General features: G+C 39.6%; 1 protein-coding gene across 1 annotated transcript in view; it reads left to right on the top strand.

Moving 5' to 3' along the window:
- The first annotated feature begins 315 nt into the window (after nucleotides 1-315).
- Nucleotides 316-19,754, top strand: part of LOC118788896 (dachshund homolog 1-like) — an 87,500-nt gene continuing 68,061 nt past the window's right edge. The window contains exon 1 of the mRNA XM_036545091.1: nucleotides 316-1,021. Within this exon, the coding sequence (XP_036400984.1) occupies nucleotides 483-1,021 (539 nt within the window). The 5' untranslated portion in view covers nucleotides 316-482. The remainder of the gene's footprint in view (nucleotides 1,022-19,754) is intronic.

Consider the following 19,754-nt stretch of genomic DNA (forward strand, 5'->3'; position numbering starts at 1 on the left):
TCTGGAGATTAACAAACTGCGTGTGCAGGCGAAGTCTTATTCTGAAAATGACATTTGAAATTTTTGAAAAACAAAGTTACGTTGTTAAATGGATAGTTTCCCCGCGTTTAGTTTGTACGCTTTAGCACATATCTCAGAGAACTTGACGTCGCAATCGCGCCGCATTTACTGTGGAGCTGTTTCAAGGGCTCAAGCAGCTACAATGGTGGCTCCTCCTTTTCTGTACCTTGTGACAACAACAACGCGTCCAAACAGCGAGCTGCACTTCTCCACTCATTTCCCCCCTGCCAGTCACCCTCATTCAATGATCAATGTACTGCCGAGCCGAGGATAAATCGCACCTATCTCACCTCCTCTGCATCTCTTTTAATTGTAAAACGAACATCAGAAGAGCTCGCCCTTTTTAGATTTCTCTTTTTCATGCCTTGGGACACTCTTTATGCACTGTTTTTTGTACTTTAAACTTATTCTCACTGGTGACCATGGCCGTACCAGCTGCTTTGATCCCTCCGACCGCTCTGGCTCAGCCGCCTCCGATCGCAACTTCTTCAGCTGCAACCACCTCGCCCTCAACAACCTCTTCGCCGTCTCCCTCATCAGCGCTTTCTGGACCAAACCTGTTTCGATCTGAGATTATTACTACCACCAGCCCCGGCACCCCTGCCGGCAACCTGCCCAGCAAGCCCGTGTACTCGACTCCGTCTCCTGTTGAGAACACTCCACAGAATAACGAGTGTAAAATGGTAGAAGTGCGGGGAGTTAAGGTGGCTTCCTTTACGGTGGACGGACGCGAGCTCATCTGTCTTCCCCAGGTATTCGACCTCTTTTTGAAACACTTCGTAGGGGGGCTGCACACTGTTTACACCAAGCTGAAGAGGCTCGACATCACGCCGATAGTGTGCAATGTGGAGCAAGTCCGCATCCTACGGGGACTCGGGGCTATCCAGCCGGGAGTCAATAGGTGCAAGCTCATCTCCAGAAAGGACTTCGAGATTCTTTACAACGACTGCACAAATGCGAGGTGAGTCCAAAGAAAAAGATACCGTATCTTTTAACGTCGGGTACAGTGTATGTGTGCTTGTGGTATGTCTCTCAAACCCGTTTTCGACAGTGTTATTTGTTAAAGTTCGGGCAGCTAGCTAACTTCGGTTAATAAGCGCAGTACAGTACTGGCTGTTGGGGTAAGGATATACACAGTGACCTACAGTTACTAAAGACGTTAAAACGGATAAAACCTCCGCGCGTCAGTAGAGGCGATACAGTTCTTCTTTATTTGCATAAATTCAAAGCATATTGGTATTAGTTGCCCTGAATAATAATTTATTAACGTCGTTGGTTAATAATAGTGGCCACTAATTACCCTTTTTTTTGCTGTACCCAGTTTCAAGACAGTAGATTAGAGTTAGCTTTTTAAACAAAGAAACCAGTATATCTTTAGTCATGTTTAACACCAACTTTACGAAGAAGGTGCAATTATTTCATCACATGGTATCTACGACCAATTTTGTTTGGTTGTCCATGGTTCTATTACTATATTTAAGGCATTTACTATATTATCGACAATCTTCCTTAACCATTGTCCAATTCTGATATTAAACATGCCAATTAATTATTTTAATCCGTAATTTGTCGCTGATGTGCTTTTATGGGACAATACATGTATGAACGATCCATAATTCAACAAGTGATGCATCAATGTTACGTGTAGACGTTGCAAAGAAAGGCATGTTGGTCAAAATGAACATTAATATGAATATAAAATAATATGCGCAAAGTACTGGTTTACAAGTGCATTTTATTCCACTGTCAGTATAGTGATGTGAGTGGTGTTCTAAATAGGGGAACTCGTTTGCTTGTAGGTTTTTACATGTGCATACATTGCGTATATACGTATTTACACGAGTTTTTGTTAACTGTATGCCCGAACTGAATAGGTGAATATATAGAACATGGGGGTCATGGACATGCGCCCTCTTTTGCTCAGGATCTGTTCCTAAACCAGGCCCTGACTCACGTCATTTTCATGAAAATTATCCTATAGTGACTATGTAACTGAATTAAAATTCACACTCTTGTCCAATGCTTACATACACTGTTTCAGCTTCACTGCAGTGTAATGTTGTAAGCACTTTGGTGGTTCCCTGAATAATATTTTACATTAATAATGCATTATGCAATAATGGTCTTATTACCTGTGTTCTTTCACAAGTGTCTGTGTTTTGAATGCATTGTATATTTGTTTTCCCTGTGTATGCACACACACACAAAACCACACACACATTTAACTAACTTAACTGACAGTGTTACATTTTTAATGAACACATTAAATAAACACAAACACATGATGTGCTTTGTATAATAACACCAGTGATAATATAAGCAGGCTAATTTTAGAACAGAATATTAGAAATCCAAGCCATGTATGCATATTATGCAAAGTGCCTACTATCAGTGTCGGCTGTAATAAAACCAGGGGCTTGGGATGAAGCGTAGTTAGGTGGTGATGTCATTAGCTCAGATTGACAGACTGACGGATTTATTTCGAAGCTCCACACCTCCTTCCCTCTTTCTTTTTTTAAGTAGTGAAATGGTCATTGTGATTCTCACTAAAGGAAGAAAACCGCTGAGCTTGTGTTTTTTTTTTTTTCGCACATGGGCAACTTTCTCCCCTCTGTCTCGCTTTTCCAGTGCATCTGAGTGAGAGCGGTTGGTGTCCGTTTCCAGGCCGCGGGTAATAATGTCCGGTGAAAGGGTCGCGGCGTAATGGCGCGCGGTGCGTTGGTTTAATGGCGGTAAAGTGCTCGGCCATTTACGCTGCTCGGGGAGGCCTGTAATTGTCTCTGAAGGCACCTGGGTGTTGTGGGGGCCGCGCCCCAATCAATCACTCTTCTAGCAATGGCCACTGCCCGGCTACAGGATCATGTCATTTGTATGAGCGGGCAGGCATTGATTTGGTATCATAAGTGGTAAGTAAGGAGCCGTGTCCAGGTTGAGTCGCTCGTCGGGTTGGAGCCGATCCAGGTTTTTGGTGGCGTGAAAAGTACGCCTCCCTTCCCTGGATAGGATGCCAGTCCAGTGCAGGGCCATTACCCCCAATCCATCTCTTTTATTGCTGATTGCCCTGCAGAGAGGCACCGGGGGCACTTTTTACCGTAATTGGCGTGACGTGGCAGGGGATTGAAACCAAGGACACTGTAACCGCTTGGCCACGGAGCTGGCCATTAGATCCCATACATCCAGGAAAGGAACAACAGCTTTTGTTGTGTACATTGTTATATATATATATAATGTACATTTCTGCATTTCCAGTACTGAATAAATGGTGGTCTGCAGTGTGCTCGTAATGCATTCCTGTTTATTTTTTATTTTGTAAATGGGTGAAGAAAATGAGTAACACATATAGTAATGTAATAGTAGTAATTTTGTAATCTGACTTCTGCTTTGTAAGTTTCTGCTGCTTTTTTGATCATAGATTCACATCTGAAACTTTATATGCAGTGCTTGGATATTTTACTTGTGCATAAATCCATAAATAGTGCTGTCACTATAGAGCTAAAGAGAGATTTGTGTTGTTTGTAAGCCATATTTTTTTGACCACTGTTGGTTGGTTATTGTAAGGTTGGTCACGCTCATGTTGGTGTCACAGTTTCACATTTCTCACAGGACATCTTGTCTCTCTTTGCAGTTTGTCCTGAAATATATCACGTATTTAAAGGCAAAAGTGCATTGTTGCGACATGTTTCATGCTTTTAGAAATTCTACAATTTCCTGCAACATCTACCTGGGTGATAATTACTTTTCTATCAAGGACTGAGACTGAGCCCAGTATTCACTTTTAGTTGGGTTAACATGAGACTAATGTCCACATTTAGTGGTGTGAAGTTGTGGGGCGATCGTCTCTTTGCATTCAGTCACAGGGCTGTGAGCACTAAACATTAAGATTCATTTGGATTATTATTGTAGTTCTCAATGTTACAGTCTGATGTTGGTTGAGCAAGTTCTCTGGTGCTTAGCCTGGAATACAGCTGTTTATGGACAGTCATTGCCTACACTAACTGTGAGAGATGGGCTTGTGTCAGAGTTGCCACAGCGGATGTGATTCTGTGTTTTATCACTGCCTCTTGTAATTTCTCTAAATTGAGGTGCACTCTCACGCACATTGAGGTGGCTCATGATACAGTCAAGTGACATTCAGTGGTGTAAATTTTACTACAATATTGTGAAGGCCAGAGCATTCCTATTTAAAGCAGTTGTTCTTTCCTCATTTTTTTTTCTTTTTAATATTTTATTTATGATAAAAAGTACATTTGCATGTGTGTGCTTACGTGTGTGTTATAATTATTTCATTTAGCATGCACTATTAATCTGTACTATCACAACGCATTATACTTTTGAAACATTTATTTGTTGTTCACTAGTGGTTTGTTTGTTTTCTTCAAGACAGATAGATATGATCACAGGTACTCATGGGAAATCTCTGGAGCAGATTCAGATCCTTCCCAGTCAGAATGGGTGCTACGATACCCGTCACCCAGCAACCGCATCCAAGAGGGATAATAATATCCCATGGTGATAATGACCGAAAAAAAAGAGTGACAGATGCCTGATTTCGATGAAAGAGGGGAGGAATGCATGAAAAATTAGGCTTGTTAAAATCCAAATTCAATTCAGATATCTTCACACAAATCAAATGAACACTCTCATCTTTTATCTCATGATCCATGGTATTTCCACTGATTGACCAGAGAGGCGATTTGTTAGAAACCATAAATGTGATTTTTACACCAATTAACAAGTAATTGGAGCACTGTTTTGGAGTGGAATTGGCCACCTGTGATCAGAGCTGCTGCTGTATTTGAAACATGTCTGCAAATGTTTTTGTTGACATAAAGAACATAATGGAGAACAATGATTGATTTTGAAACATGACATTAGGCAGTAGGCAATTATGTATCAATTCCTCATTTGTTAAAACAAAGGCTCTGCTTGACTGTTCTGAACATAATTGTTTCATGCTCCACATTTAAAATTGGTTTCCACTGAAAATAGACTGGTAATTTCCATATGCCTATTCAAGCCCTGATCCTATTTTCATATTTTATCAGTTGAATTAAGTATATCTGAGAATTAAGTTTATTGTACATTGAGCTATGCTTGAATCTTATATTTCAAAGCTCAAAGCAGTAAGACTAATTTCCAATAGACTGATCGTGTTTTATTTGCATTCTTACCTATCTCATAAGACAAAAATATTGTGCGTATGATTGGAAAGTTACAGTTTCAACCCATATGATCCATACATTAAAACAGCTAACATAATCATTTGCAGTATTAAACATACTACTTGTACTGCCTGTAAGGTATAAAGAACAGCATCAGACTCAAGATATTGTGTATCTGGAATATCAGTGTGATTAAACTAATTAAGGGAACAACAAGGTATCTTTAATGACATCATGCCTGAGAAGAAATCAGGGTTATGGATTCCTCCATTTCCAAGCCTGATATTGTGTGCTTTAGCAGTTCTTGAGACACCAGCTCTTTGCACCATAGCATGTGTGAGGAAAGTAGTGAAAATCACTGGTGCTTTTACAGGGATGTTAAATGCTGCTGACAGAGGTTGGAAGGAGCAGATGAGACTCCCTGATTGGAGGAATAATCCAGGCCTTTCCATGGCACAGTCTAATGTGGTCACGTAGGGAAATTGATTTTCCTCAGAAATTAATTAATTTTTCATATAGCCCAAAGCTGCTGTTTAAAAAAAGTGTGCACTTACAGGCTTCCTCTTGCTCCCTTTTAAAGAATTATTGCCTAATCATATTAATACTTTACCCCAAGGATGAAAAGATAATTGTACAAATGCATTTGGAAATATGTAATGCTGAGTGTTTATTATTAAATTATGCAAATAGCAGCTTCCATCCTTCATGGCTGCAGATCGTCTAATTAGGACCGCTATGCCAGATAGATGTTCGTAAATCTGAATACAAGCATGTCTAAATAGCAGAAAATTGAAAATGACAAGACAGGAATTCATAAAAGTTTTTTTTTCAGTGTCTAATTCAGCATTACTCTATTGGGGAGTTACTTTCTCGGCCATCATTTCTCATTGGAGTGGACAGAAAAATTGAATACATCAAGGAGCACATTTCAGATGGTGCTCCAGAAATTGCCTGTACTTGTTTTTTCACTTTTAATTTTCGTGATGGCAGTCAAAGATTTATGTTCTACAGTGTAAAAACTATAATACGCATTTTCCTAAATGTCTGGATGAAAATGTTCGCTGAATTGATTACATGATTCATAAAAAAGTGCAATTCTGTTTGAGATTAAGTACTATCAAAACAGAAGGCACTATACACTTTTCACTCTTGTAATGCTGTTCATTTTCCACTTTAATGTGGCCTCTCTGCATTCCAGTCACAATGTGATTTGTCTGTAATTTTGAGTACCACATATAACCAATTGTCATTATGAGTGCTACATATATGAAATGACACTAAACTGCTGTAAAACCTAACAATCTAACAAACACTTGCTAACTTATTACTCAAAGTTAAGGACAAAGTATTAGTTAGTATGTTAGTATGAGAGAAAACCCGCATGCTATGGGCAAGCTAGTTTTTTATTCTTATTTTCCCTTCTTACCTCGTTATTTTAATTGAGAAACATTTTGCCCCTCTGCTGGTGAGGTATGAGTATTATTTCTGTAGCTTTGCGTGATTTAAATTCTCTTAAGTACAGAAGGAACAACTATAGCAAAAAAGGGCATGCATTGCACAGAATTAAGACAGGTGCTCATCAGCAAAGTATTCTGAAGTTATAAATGATTTGTGAGCCTGTTGGCTGGCTCCAGCTCCCCCTTTTTTATTTTGCTTAGTTGTGTTTTTCAACTGGGTCAGGGCAGGAAAAGATTAAAAAGAGGGACAATAACACCACCATGAAAGGAAAACAAAGGGCTCAGGAGAGCCTGCTACACGCGGAGGGGGGCGAAAGTGAACGCCGAGACTCTGAAGTCACCTTCAAAGCTCAAGTGAGAACTGAAATAGGTTATTAGCTGTTCCTGTTTGCCTAAAACTCTCAGGAACGGGGGCTGCATTGTTATTCACTTCAAGGGGACGGTGAGCGTGGCGGCAAGGAGGAGAGTTCATCCTAATAACAGCGGAGCGGTGCATGTTTGTACAGACTTCACTTACTCATGCACAAAAAAAGACACTGTAGCGGTTTTGAAATGAGCAGTGGGAGCATGACAAATCTTTTCCACCACTGCACAGACGCGCACTGCACCTGTGTGGTGGACAGGAACAGAGATAGGTACATTCTGATCCCAGTGTTTTGTGAATTCTGACTTTGAATTCAGTGGGGGTTTTTTTATTGTTTTGTTTTGTTTATACGTAAGGCCTGCAGGCTCCGTAAGAATAAAAACGTAGGCATTACTTTAATAGAGATCATAATGAAATTACACCAGATAAACTGCCTCTCTACAAATAGAGTCATATTGCATTGTTTTGAAGTCTTAGATGCATTGAGAGTATCAGTGATTGGATGTCGTTAGATTCCAACCCAAACGTATTAGTCAGGTCATATGTTGAATTGCAACCAAAAGGCCTGATTTTGACACTGTAAACAGTGTTGTCCGACACAAACGTAATTGACAAGCACAGGTTGAAGAATTGGAGGTGGAGGAACGTGTACTTGTGTACTGGCTATTCAGAATGTGTGCCACATTTACAATGGTGTTTACCCTAGCAACCCTAACCTACTCTAGCAAATGTCATGGGGCAATGACATTTTCTGAACTATGGCCAATAGCGACTGTGATTGGCTTTGACACAGGCTTGGAGGAAGAGTAAGATGACAGAATGCGAAAGACGAGAACGAATCATTCATTGTGAAACTTGCATTAATAAAAGGCTTGGAACAATCGTATTATTTTTTTTACATTTGTGAAATGACTTAATTTAGATATACCTCTTTAAATGTAGTTATATGTGCATATTGTACGCACAGATGTAGCTAATGTGTTAATATTTAAAGTAATAGCAGTCTACCAGAGAAACACTCAAAACACTCACGTAAATAGATTGTTTAAAATACTTTCTTTTTAATGATATTCCTAACTATAAGGGTTTATTACAGGTATATTTTTCTCTATCCCATCATCTTAATTATTTTGAAATGAAAGTAAAACAACACGAAATTAAATGATTAATTCATGCAGCATTATATATTATTATTTTAATGAATTTAGTTTTGTCATTTATTAAATTATGTTACTGATCAGCAATAACAGGGACAATGGCAACAGTTTAAGTACAGGAGTTGCTGTTGTTAGAAAAGTTAAAGATGGTGAATTACTTTCAGCATTTCGAAGGTTCCTTTGAGTCTGTGAAAGCCAGCTTTTGAGAGACCGCTGTCATTGTGTAGTGGGTGAAATATAGTGACAAGGTTGAAGAGGTCGCAAGCCAATCCAGGATAGCTACTGTAAACAAGTGATTGTACGGGTTCCATTGCAGAATACCTGGACGTTGAATGAGTGGACCCCTCCTGGGGGTGACATTAATGGCAACTGTGTGAGGGTAGGGTCTACAGTGACGTGACCTCACGCAGAGCAAAACTGACAGCCTGGTCGGGAAACACTGGTGACCTGACCCCAGGGTGTGCTGGAATGGCCTATTGGTATAGAGGGGAAAGGCGTTGGGAGAGAGGGATGTGCTGTGTGCATGCTGCAGATCTCAGCCACAGCATTCTGAGATAGGCAGAGATCCTTAGGCAGAGAGAACAGTATATATGTAAGGTTTATGCGCTTACTGTTCATACACTATCCCCTGTGCCATCATACCCACTGAGGACTCGCCTCAACCACTAATGTGTAGCACCCACCTGGGTGCTGCACCGCAGCTGGCTTTGCACCAGAATGCTAACCACACATCAGATGAGGTGGAGAGGGGCTAGGAGTCATCTAGCCAAATGAAATGGGGGGATTATTAGATGTCCAACTTGAACGAGCCTGATTGGGAACTGCATGCATATTTGCCATTTCACAAAGCACACTTGATTCTTATTTCCTTGTTTATTGCGGGAAACCTTTCTCAGTTTTGCTGGTTCTTATTTGTCACATGCACTGGGTTAACAGTAGTGAGCAACATTATGAAGAAAAGATGCACTGTGCAGTGCAGTGTGTTTTGCAAGTAATTCAATGATACTTGCAATACAATCAAAATATTCAATAGCATTATTGTAACATTTATGATCTGTGGCAATCATAACATTAAAGTAATATTGCAATGACGGTAGAAGGTTGTTTGGAAGGACACTCTTATTTCACTGTGTGAGTTACCTTGTGTGTGGTAACAAGTTGTAAATATTGAGATGTATGGGAGAAGCCCCCTGAGAACTAGCTATACCCTAGAGGAAAGTCTACCCATATGATTTTTTAAGTTCAAAGGGGTAGAGGTATTTACTGCTGTAAGTGTATGTCCAAGAGGTTGTAATCTATGGGGTCAATCAGTAGGTCACAGATTGCCATAACTGTTTGTGAGATCTGGCGTCCTACCCTGTAACACTCTATGGCTCAGACAAGAATCACTTTTTTGAGATGCTGTTCTGTATTAATCTCTAGTGCTTTGTTTTGCCGTGATTGATTTGTCTTTTTCTTCAAGGCATCTTGACATTTTCGACCAGGTCCAGGCCCATGCTTCTGATTTTCACTTAGGCCAGTGACTCATCTTTGACATTCTTGATCTCTGCTTGTAAACTGCCTTTGATGGAAAAGAGAATGTATTAAGACAAGCTGACATTGCATGCTGGTAATTTCTTTCACTCCTAATGCAGTCATTTTGTACCATAGATAGATTTATTGCATAGTCAACATTTATGAGAGGATGACCTAGTTCTTAGTAATGGAACAAAAATGGATTTCAGGGAATGGGTTTACCTTCCTGTCTATTGAGTAAACCCATGTCAAGAAATGAAATAAAGTCCGTGGCCTAGGCCTAGATGCAGGTTTTACATGTATGCCTTTGTAAATAGTATTGGGAATGGCCTTGAAGCAACTAATATTGCATAGTTTTACAGAGTATATAATGTATGTTTACCTTTATTGTAGCATAACTCAAAACTATGTATCTTCAGACAAATGAAAATGTGTGTATTCTGCTTTGTTAATCGTTTATGTCTACTGTATTTGTCATTCTTTTGATGTTTTTATGGAAAGGTTTTTATCTTTTTCCTTTTCTTTTTCAGCATGTTCAACATATCACCCTGTCTAGATGCCCTTTATAGACTTAAAACAGGGTTTCCTGTGAACAGTCATCTTTATTGATAGTCATCATTTAATTGCTATTTGATATTTAATCTTCCTGGTAACATCAACATCTCTAAGTGCCACTGGACTCATTTTTCTAAGTTGTTCATCTTGTATGCTTTCTTAAACCCTTTAATGGTGCCTTAAAAACATATATGTAATATTTCATACATTATTTATATCTTTATATTAACTTCTTCATTCTGCTTGGTGAAGGAAGGAAGTCACTCAGACTAAATGCTTAGTGTAACCGCATAATATTCAGCCAGTTTCACAGGAAATGTATGTCTTGCTAAATTGTACTGCGGTACAGAGTTGAAGAGAATTAAAAGATGTGGAAATCACAAAAGAATGAAGTTGTTAGAGTACACAATATTTACCATAGCCGTAAAAGAATATTGATGAAGAAATACATTTTACACAGCTCTTTTTTTTCTGCAGTGTTCAAACAGTAACTTCAGTTAATGTTTATTCGATTAAAAATACACCTTTTGACTACTGCCCATAAAACAATATTCTGTGTATGGAAAAATTTCCAGTATTAACACCAAACTATTCAGTCCAGAAGAGTTAGTATGAATATTTTTATGTATACGTTCCATTCATTCGTACCATGCATTGACTTGGTACTGTAAATACAATGGGCTGCTGACCAGACTTCGAGTAACTTTAGTCGTTGTCATGTTTTTCTTTTCCCCAAAGGGAGACAGGTTATGTTTTACTGTTTCCTGGAACTGGAAACCGGTTGTAAGACAAAATAAATGGCTTTGTAATTTTCAAGTGTCCTTTTACTCCGCACCTTTTGAATGTCACAAAGAAACATGAAACAGTACCAGGCAGGGAGATCTGATTACATGGCTCAAACACGATTGTGCCCCCGTCGTGTAGAGTGAGAACTCATTGTCAGAAATGTGGGCCAAAAGTAAGCAAGTATCTTTCGTTCATGATCCATCCTGCCTTACAGCATTTTTATGTTGTTTTATTGCTGAATGTGACCACAGGATTCAACACCTGGTATATTATGACTTGATATAATCTATGTATTGAAAATACAGTTTGTTGTAGCCATGCTGGGTGCTGTTCGGAGCATTCTCCCTTGCAGTTCATTATTTCAGGAGCTGATAGTCTGTGGGAGGTGTCTTTATACAGTATGCATGATCACTTACATCACACTCATACATTCATATCTATGATGATGTTGCCTCAGTTCTCGAATGGGGACTTGGTACTCAGACGTATGGTTTTGCAGGTCAGGAATGAGATAATGGGGATGTCAGTGCATAGCGAGGAAATGACAGCCCCTTCCACTGCTGCAGATCGGGTGGGGGGGTATGCAGCCACAGCAGGAAGACATCAGTTAGCATCGATAGTGAGCATACTGGGAGTCCAGTCAGCACAGTGGACACTTTCACAAGATTACACGTGGCCTGCAGGTCGCAGTGTTCCCACCGCTAAAACAGGCCAGAGGGCTTCATCACCCTAATTAATTACAATCGGAAGAGAAGAACAAATCAAGCTTCCATAACAAACAATTCCGCCATTTCATTACGATACATGTGCTGTAGTCCATTTGTTATCACTCTGAGTGTAATACAGTATATGCAGCTTGTATGCAATATGTTAAAAACTTACCTTTAAATTACAGTTTACACATTGTAATTAAATTGTTCTGCTAGAAGATGCTTCATAAACATTGTGAAAGCACAAATGTTGTGTATGGATACGTGTCTTTACTACCATTTAGTACTTTAAACTTTAAGCAAAAATTAATGTGGGTTATGGAAAATGCCTGTATAGATATGTCTGGTGGCGGAGTCAGAAGACACAAGCTCAGCCCTCCTCCAACCTAAGCGGTGACTCAGGGTAGTGATATCATACTCTATTGAACAGGAAATTGTACATGATTGCTGAGTATTCTTGATGAAGTCATGTCTTGCGATTAGAATCATGACTATTAGTTTTCAATAAAAAAAAAAAAGTTTGTGAGTTGATCGCACATCTCTTTCAGACGTCTGAATTGGGGGTTGCAGCAGAGGCTCAAATGAGGGTAAACGTGACAGAAATTAATGGATTGCACTGGGTTGCACAATGGGTTGCAAGCCCCATGCAATACTTTAAACTGAGTGGCATTTCTGTGTGTGTTTTTTCAGCGAAAGGTTGAGTGTGACATATTCACTCCTTTGTTTCACACTGCTGACTGTATTTAATTTCGCATTGTATCGGCTCCGCTTTGTCTGTCTGAGAGTCGCTCTGGAGTCACAGAGACCCCCTGAGATAAACTCTGTCAGCCTCCAAGATGATTTATTAAAATCTGATTTCTGTGAAGGACTTTAATGTCAGGGGGAAAGAAAATGCATCGCAGGTGTCTGCCAGCTCCAGGCAGTATTTGCTCTCTGTTCCAGCTTTCAAAGGTACAGTAAACGCACAAAAAAAGAGAAATGTACAAATATGTGTGGGATTTCCTGTCTTTGTTGTGGAAATTGGGGTTTCTCTCTGTATCGCCTTCTACTCCTTTCCCCTAAACGCCTGAGAGCGGTTTTATTTCTATGCAAATTCAGCTGGGAATGACTGCATTGGTGGACACTTACATGCGCAGATTGCCCTCTGTCCAAATCCGTTGGGAAGGTGATTGACATAATCACCACCATCATTATTCGATTTGAATAAATTCTGACTCACAGTTGCCAGGGGTTACATCAATGTTTTCAGATGCTTATCAACCACCCATCTGTTTATGAGGGCTTTTTTGAAGCTCACAAGGTATATTTTCACACGTGCACAGCATTGATTGAGAGTGCCCATTGAAGTTGAGTGTAATTTCTTCAATTGGTTGGCTGTGTGTCTTTTGCATGCGAACCCATTTGATGTGATACCAGTGATAACAGGAACTCAAAGTACTTCCTTCAACACTGGAACCAGCAGGTATTTGATCTGATAGAGCAATGACTGGGAAGCAAATTGCCGATGACAATTTACTTTTTTTCACATTCTCCTCATTCACTCAGCACTTGAAGGCTCTCATAACGCTTTAAATTAATAAATTGATAGAGATCCTTCGGGCTTTTCTCCACATTTCAATTTGGTCTTTAAAGGTCTGTCAAGTTATCAAAAGTGTCTTGACAGGAGAAAAAGGGGAAAAAAAATCACAGTCTTCACTATCTTCAAAAGTGCACACATCATTTAACTTCATAGATAATTAAGCAAGTATAATTAAGCATGCTGAGCTGTGTGTTTTTGACCGGAGGTCACATAAGTATTTATTTTGCAGAAGTCATAAATAGATTGAGAGTGCAGCTCATAAAAGTGATGCTTTGCTCAGTTTATAGTTATCTCTGAACTGCAACACGATTATATGCTAATGTTCAGAGAGGCAATTCCCGGCTTGGCCCCTTTGTTCCATCCTGGTGTCCCAGGGCTCTTTTTTTCCCTACAATGGTTCCATTCTCCAGAGCCCTGAATGGATGATAAAGCGTTATGAATTTCACATATTTATTTATTGCTTTCATTGAAGCAGTTTAATGGAACACGCTGGGCCGCGATGCGTGAACGGCTTACGGGGGCCGGCCTGACCGCGCGAGCGGGGATTTGGGGGGCGAAGGAAGGGGGGGGGAGCGGAAACGGGGCCGCTCATCTGGCTGCTAAATCACTCGGTTAACTTGTCAGGCGTTGCTCGCTCACTCTCCCAGGGAACCGTGGACGCGAAACCAGGGCAGCTCCCCTTTGAAAAGGATCTCGGGGAACGTCCCCCACAGCAACCCAGGCGGCTCGGGTTCGCCATTGTCCCACCCCCCCCCCCCACACCCCCCCAGTTCGTCCGCGCCTTTTGTCTTCGCCCCCTCTGATTTGCGTTTTGATCTGCGCAGGTGATTTATCTGCGCCGAGCCGTTTCCTCACTGTTGCCCCCTCAGGAAGTTTCGAGGGGAGCCTCTTGTAACCTTGCCAGAGCCAAACAAAGCCTGGACATTTATATCTTCTGATACAGTCCTCAGTGAAACAGATGAAATCAGAAGGGACATAATTGGTTCTGTCATTCATTGCCTGTCAAACTTAACATAAAAAACAGCACCTTAATTTGACCATTACAAATACCAGATACCAACAACTACATGTAACATTGCTATGATTCCAATTCCTACAATAAATGCTACAGTCTGGCCCTCACTCGTGGTCCACGCGTGTTATTCTGTCTGCGTGTGCCTCCGGTGGCTGAGACGCAGCAGAAGGTGTTTGGTGCAAGGCAATCATCTCGTTTGACTGCAACAGTTTTCCCTCTGTTTGCCCGGTTAAAAGCACTGTGGATTCAGGGAATTGGAGTCGACAACCCTCAGGGTATTAGAGCTGTTTGCCTTCTCCTTTTTTTTCCAATTGTGCAGGCTGCAGCTGTCTGAGTCTCCTCCTGCCAGCTGTCAAGTTTCGACGGCTTTCCGTAAACACCTCCACACGCCACCTGCTTCCCAGTTCGAAAATAGGTGCGCGTTCTGTAAGTTTGAACAAGGCAGCGAAGGGGGACAGGTGTGTGTTATGCATTCAAGGGGTCTAGATAGGGGAAAATGAAGCTTTTGTGCAGGCCTTGTGTTTTCACGTCTGAATGATTGATCTCATTCAAGGTAATTTTAATGCGGCGGTGTTGAGCGAATTTAACACCAGCTCAGAGTGATCCCTCCCTGTATTTTGGCACATTTTAATCTTAATAAATTAACCCAGGGAGAGGGAGTTTTCAGACCAGCAACACAGTATGCATGTGGCAGCACAGTGGGTACATTTCTTTATAGCTGACATTTACAATGTATATTAAACCATGTGCAGTGTCTGTATTGCAGTTCAGTATACATATATATATACGTGTTAATGTTAATGTTCTTTTCTGATTATCTCTCCAAGCAGTTTATGCTACAGAATAGATATATTACTGTAAAATCGTGACTCAAAAATTGTGACTGTCATTTCAGGTGTTTTAGATATTGATAGGCACTTTCGTTGTTAATGGTTTTGGATTGTCCTTTGTAGAGTAGTGACATTAACGAATATGGGTTGAATGAACAAATGGGGGAATAAGTACTAGATCTCTTTTGCTTTTAACTGCATTTGTTTGTTTGAAGAGTATATTCTCCATTATGTACTTTCAGAGTTACTACATGTGCCATATTGACAGTGAACAGAAAATGTACCATATTGTGACCAGTGACCATGAACCATATTGACAGTGACATATGACCAGAACTACTATTCTGTACTTCATTTGAGTATGTGTGTTGCTAAGCATTGTTGGATTTAACCACTGCCTACCTGTTGGTGTGTTGTTTTTTGCACCAGCCAAATATTATCGTGAATCCCCCACTTTGCATTAAGTCTGGATATTTGCTGTCGAACCTTTTTCTTTTAAAAGCATTGAAGTAGAAAAACAAGTGAAACAGTCTCCACTTTCCAAAGTGCTGCACGTGAACATAAAGATAAGTGACTGATGCAAGCTTAAGAATAATTGAAAGATAAGGTCTAACTGAATATTTTGCTTTGGTGATGCCTTAAATATGTTAAGTATTACAGATAAGATATCCTGTATTGTTGATAAGAAAGAACTGAAAGTGTGCAGTGTGAAGACATTTTTATTTCATTTAATCCATCTGAAGCTTTTATGTTTGGTCAGCTTTCAGTGTTACGGTTTGCTTTTCATAGTAAGAGAACAGTTTATAGTTATGTAGACAGACAATTGCTTTTTTAAAGTTTCTTCTTTGTATTTGTGGGTCTGGACTGACAATTTGTTGACATTATTTAAATAAGGAATTCAAAAAACTAATTAGGGTAATATCTCTTATATATATATGATAAGGTGATTCTGGCCTGAATTGTGACTCTGGCATTTCAAGTAATGTCTCACTGTTGAGACACTTGTGGTAGATTGCTCTTTGTACAGGAAATTTTGAAAGTATTCTCCATTTGCACAATCTTCACTGGCTGTCTTGAATGTAATGAGTGACTATGTTTAGGGTTAAGCAACTGACCACGAAAAAAGTTTTTTTATTTCTTTAAAGCAGGGTTTATTTTATCATGTGCAATGCAAAATTCAAATAGAAAACAGGTTATTCCTGTTTCTAATTTGACTGTCCTGTGATAGACTATGGTTAGCATAATGATACAAAAAACAAAGGTCACTCACAAATGATAGATGTTGCAACATTAACTGAACTATTATTTTCATAACAAGGTGCTCTGTACCATACCACCATACCACACACTTCTGACTAAATTCAGTAATGCTACTATTAATGTCAATCAAAAGTGATATGGTTAATTGAAAAAGCACATTCATTTGAGATAATACTGTTATCTGTTCTTAGTTTTTTTTTTTTTTTTCTGAGAAGGAGAGGCCAGTTTAGCCCATTTCACAGGTTATCATTTAACCTAACAGTGAAGAAACTGATAACCTCATTCTAAGATTTGAGGATTTCACCACTGTTCTATGGCATTTCTTTGTTGTGCTTTAAGTTTTGCAATGTATTACACAAGTGCTGTAGGACGGTGTGAGTTTCTGTCAAGGCAGATATTTTTCTCCAGAACATGCAACACATTGCTTTGAAAACCCGCACACAGATATTTTTGTAGAAAGCAGGGAAGTTGACATTCTTGATTGGATTTACAGGGACTTTTGTTTGGATTTTAAGAGCCCCCCAGGGAACTGGAAGCCATTAAGGACACCTGGGTGAGATGTTATTAAAGTATGAAATAAGAGGTCCAAACCTCCCCTCTGTCACACAACATCCTGCTGCTTGCTCTCCCTTCTTTCAGCTGTCCTGGGCTACATTTTGATGAGTTATCCATGAAAGTGTTTTCCATGAATCCGTTCAGGGAGCACTGTTTTTCTTCTGTGACACATACAAATTCAAATCCCTCTGGCCATTAGAAGCATGCCAAAGTCATCAGGTTTCTTAGTCAGTGGTAGCTGTTTATTTATCTGAAATCCATGACATTGCACAGACACCGGGACTGTTCACAGGAATCCATAGATTGAATTTGTAGATTGCATTAATGGTAATTAATTTTCCCATATTAAGAAGCACAACATCATTAACAAACATTCTTTGATAGCTGTTTCAAACAAAAAAACCTGTTTCAAATCAAATCATTAACCTAATAGTCTCACAGATGCGGTCATTTTAAAACCTGCTACAGCAGCTAGCTTGCAGGCAATGGGTCTTGCACTACCTGAGCTCTTGTTAAATTTGATGACCAGGACCTTGCAACTTGCAGCTTTAACTAGTGTCTGCTTAATCCTGTTTTGCAAACAGGTGAGGTGTAGGAAATGGTTTGTCTGTATGAGTGAAACAAGATGTCCCTTTTCCTAAATAAAAGGTTGATGTGGAAAATGGTACCTTCAAAGAGCAGTGGAGGAATTATCTTGGGTACCTCCCATACTGATGCTAAACCCATGTGCCACTTAGAAAAAAAATGCTTGTATAGCACAGCACAGCCTATATTGACACTTCAGGTTTAGTCAGAGCATATTACTGTCAGTTACAGAGTTTGTCTCACACCTCTCTGAAGACAGCAGCAAGCCTGAAGCCTAATTGCAATCGTGATTGCTTTAATGCACAACACACACACACACATAGACACACAACTGTGTATACATTTATAATACTATTCAGTATGGCAATATCACACAAAACATGTATGTGAAAGTACCTTTGGAGTTTTGTACCCATATGTTGTCCACTAGTAGTCAATTGCATTGCATTAATATTTTTCTGAATGATTATACTTGTGTGTGAGCTGAAAGGTTGTTTTTACACAAGCAGCTGATTTGTATGCTGCTCTTCAGACATCTCGTTGGACAAGCTTTAAGTACCTCCAAGCCTTGATTGTGAGGGTTTACATTTTGCAAATTAAAATGTACCCTTACTGCTCTAGGGAATGAATGATGAGTCTTTGATGTGCTTTGATCAGTTTAGATGTATTGTGTTCTGGGGAACGTGAAGATGTGAGATACATTTCTGATTGTGCACCTTTGAAGAATATGACATTCTCTGCTTGAAATTCAATGACTTGACAATCCCTCTGAAAAATATAGATTTTTGGTGTGATGCTGAAGTGGACAAACATGATTATAGAGGGCTCTTTCACGGTTCAGTATGACCAAGAACATTGAAATGTTTCTTCTTTGATTTTTGCAGAAGTGGAGTTAAATGAAATTCTGAAAAAGCCATGTGCAATATCACTTACAGATATCAGAAAGCAGAGACTGAAGTATGTACTTATTTCTGCAGGCAGGTGAGATGCTGTACATTCCAGTGATCATTTCCTCAATCATTATTTGTTTTTGATTGTTCTTTTAAGCTTAGAGCTTTCTAAGCTTTTTAAGTTCTTAAAGGTGTTTTAGAATTGGATGCTTTTGTGGTTGGCATGGAAGCATAACAGTCTGATATGAAATAACTGCTGCCAAGGAATGTGCTCTCTGGTCAGTTCCATGTGAAAACAAGTTGATTTTGGCATTACCCGTTTTGTTTTATTTTTGTGAGAGTTGGCACATGTATGTCGCCAGTTAAATCCTTTTTGAGTAGGCTTGAATGAGAGAGTTTTGCTATTTGTGTGCCTACCCAGGCCTCATTTAAAACATTCAGTTGGCCCGACCATTGATGCAGTATTGCAGGCAAACACAAGGGCAAAGGAGCATTTCACCATTTCTGACAGGAGAAAGTCGGTGCCAGGGCAGAAACAAAAGTACTGCACTTTTCAGAAGCTCGTCTTATACAGTAGCTTTCCCATTGGGTTTACTGCCTTTTACCGTGTGTTCTCAGTAGCATTACCTTGGATGGGTGTTGTCTACATAGTGCTGTGTTCCCTTTCGTAATGGAGTGCTCATAAAGAGAAGCAAGGCTTACCCAGGAACACCAAACGCCATAGCCACAAAGTGTATGCAGGTTCCAGAAACGAAAATCTCTAAGCAAGGAAATAAAGAATAGCGGGACCTCAGCAAGAGTGGAGCTGTGTGGCTTTTGTTTTCATTGACAGACAGGCAGTCAGGCGCTGCATGTTCAAATTTAATTTGGCTTTAATTTTACTGTGTCTCCTAAAATTAAATTAAATTAAATTAAATTAAATATTTTCTCTTTTTTTTACAGGTTTATGAGATCTGTGAGATATTATTTTTTTTAAAGATAAACCCATTGTAATTTTTTAGGATTGTGGCATTCATCCAAATGTTTTGCACCCCTGGGGATCTGTTCAATAGGACTGACAGGCTTTTCCAAATGTACATTTATCAGGTTCATAAGACTGCAAACAAAGACATTATTACTCCTGACAGCTCAATAGAACAGCGCAGACCAGGGGTCGGTCAGCAATATATAATCATTGTGACTGAACTGCCTTGTTATGTTGGTCTCATTTTTGGTTTATATGTATCCATATACTTAAGCACATTACTACCATTTGAATATTTTTTCTAAATATT

The sequence above is a fragment of the Megalops cyprinoides genome, chromosome 14, assembly GCF_013368585.1.
Source record: "Megalops cyprinoides isolate fMegCyp1 chromosome 14, fMegCyp1.pri, whole genome shotgun sequence".
In the NCBI taxonomy this organism is placed as follows: Eukaryota; Metazoa; Chordata; class Actinopteri; order Elopiformes; family Megalopidae; genus Megalops; species Megalops cyprinoides.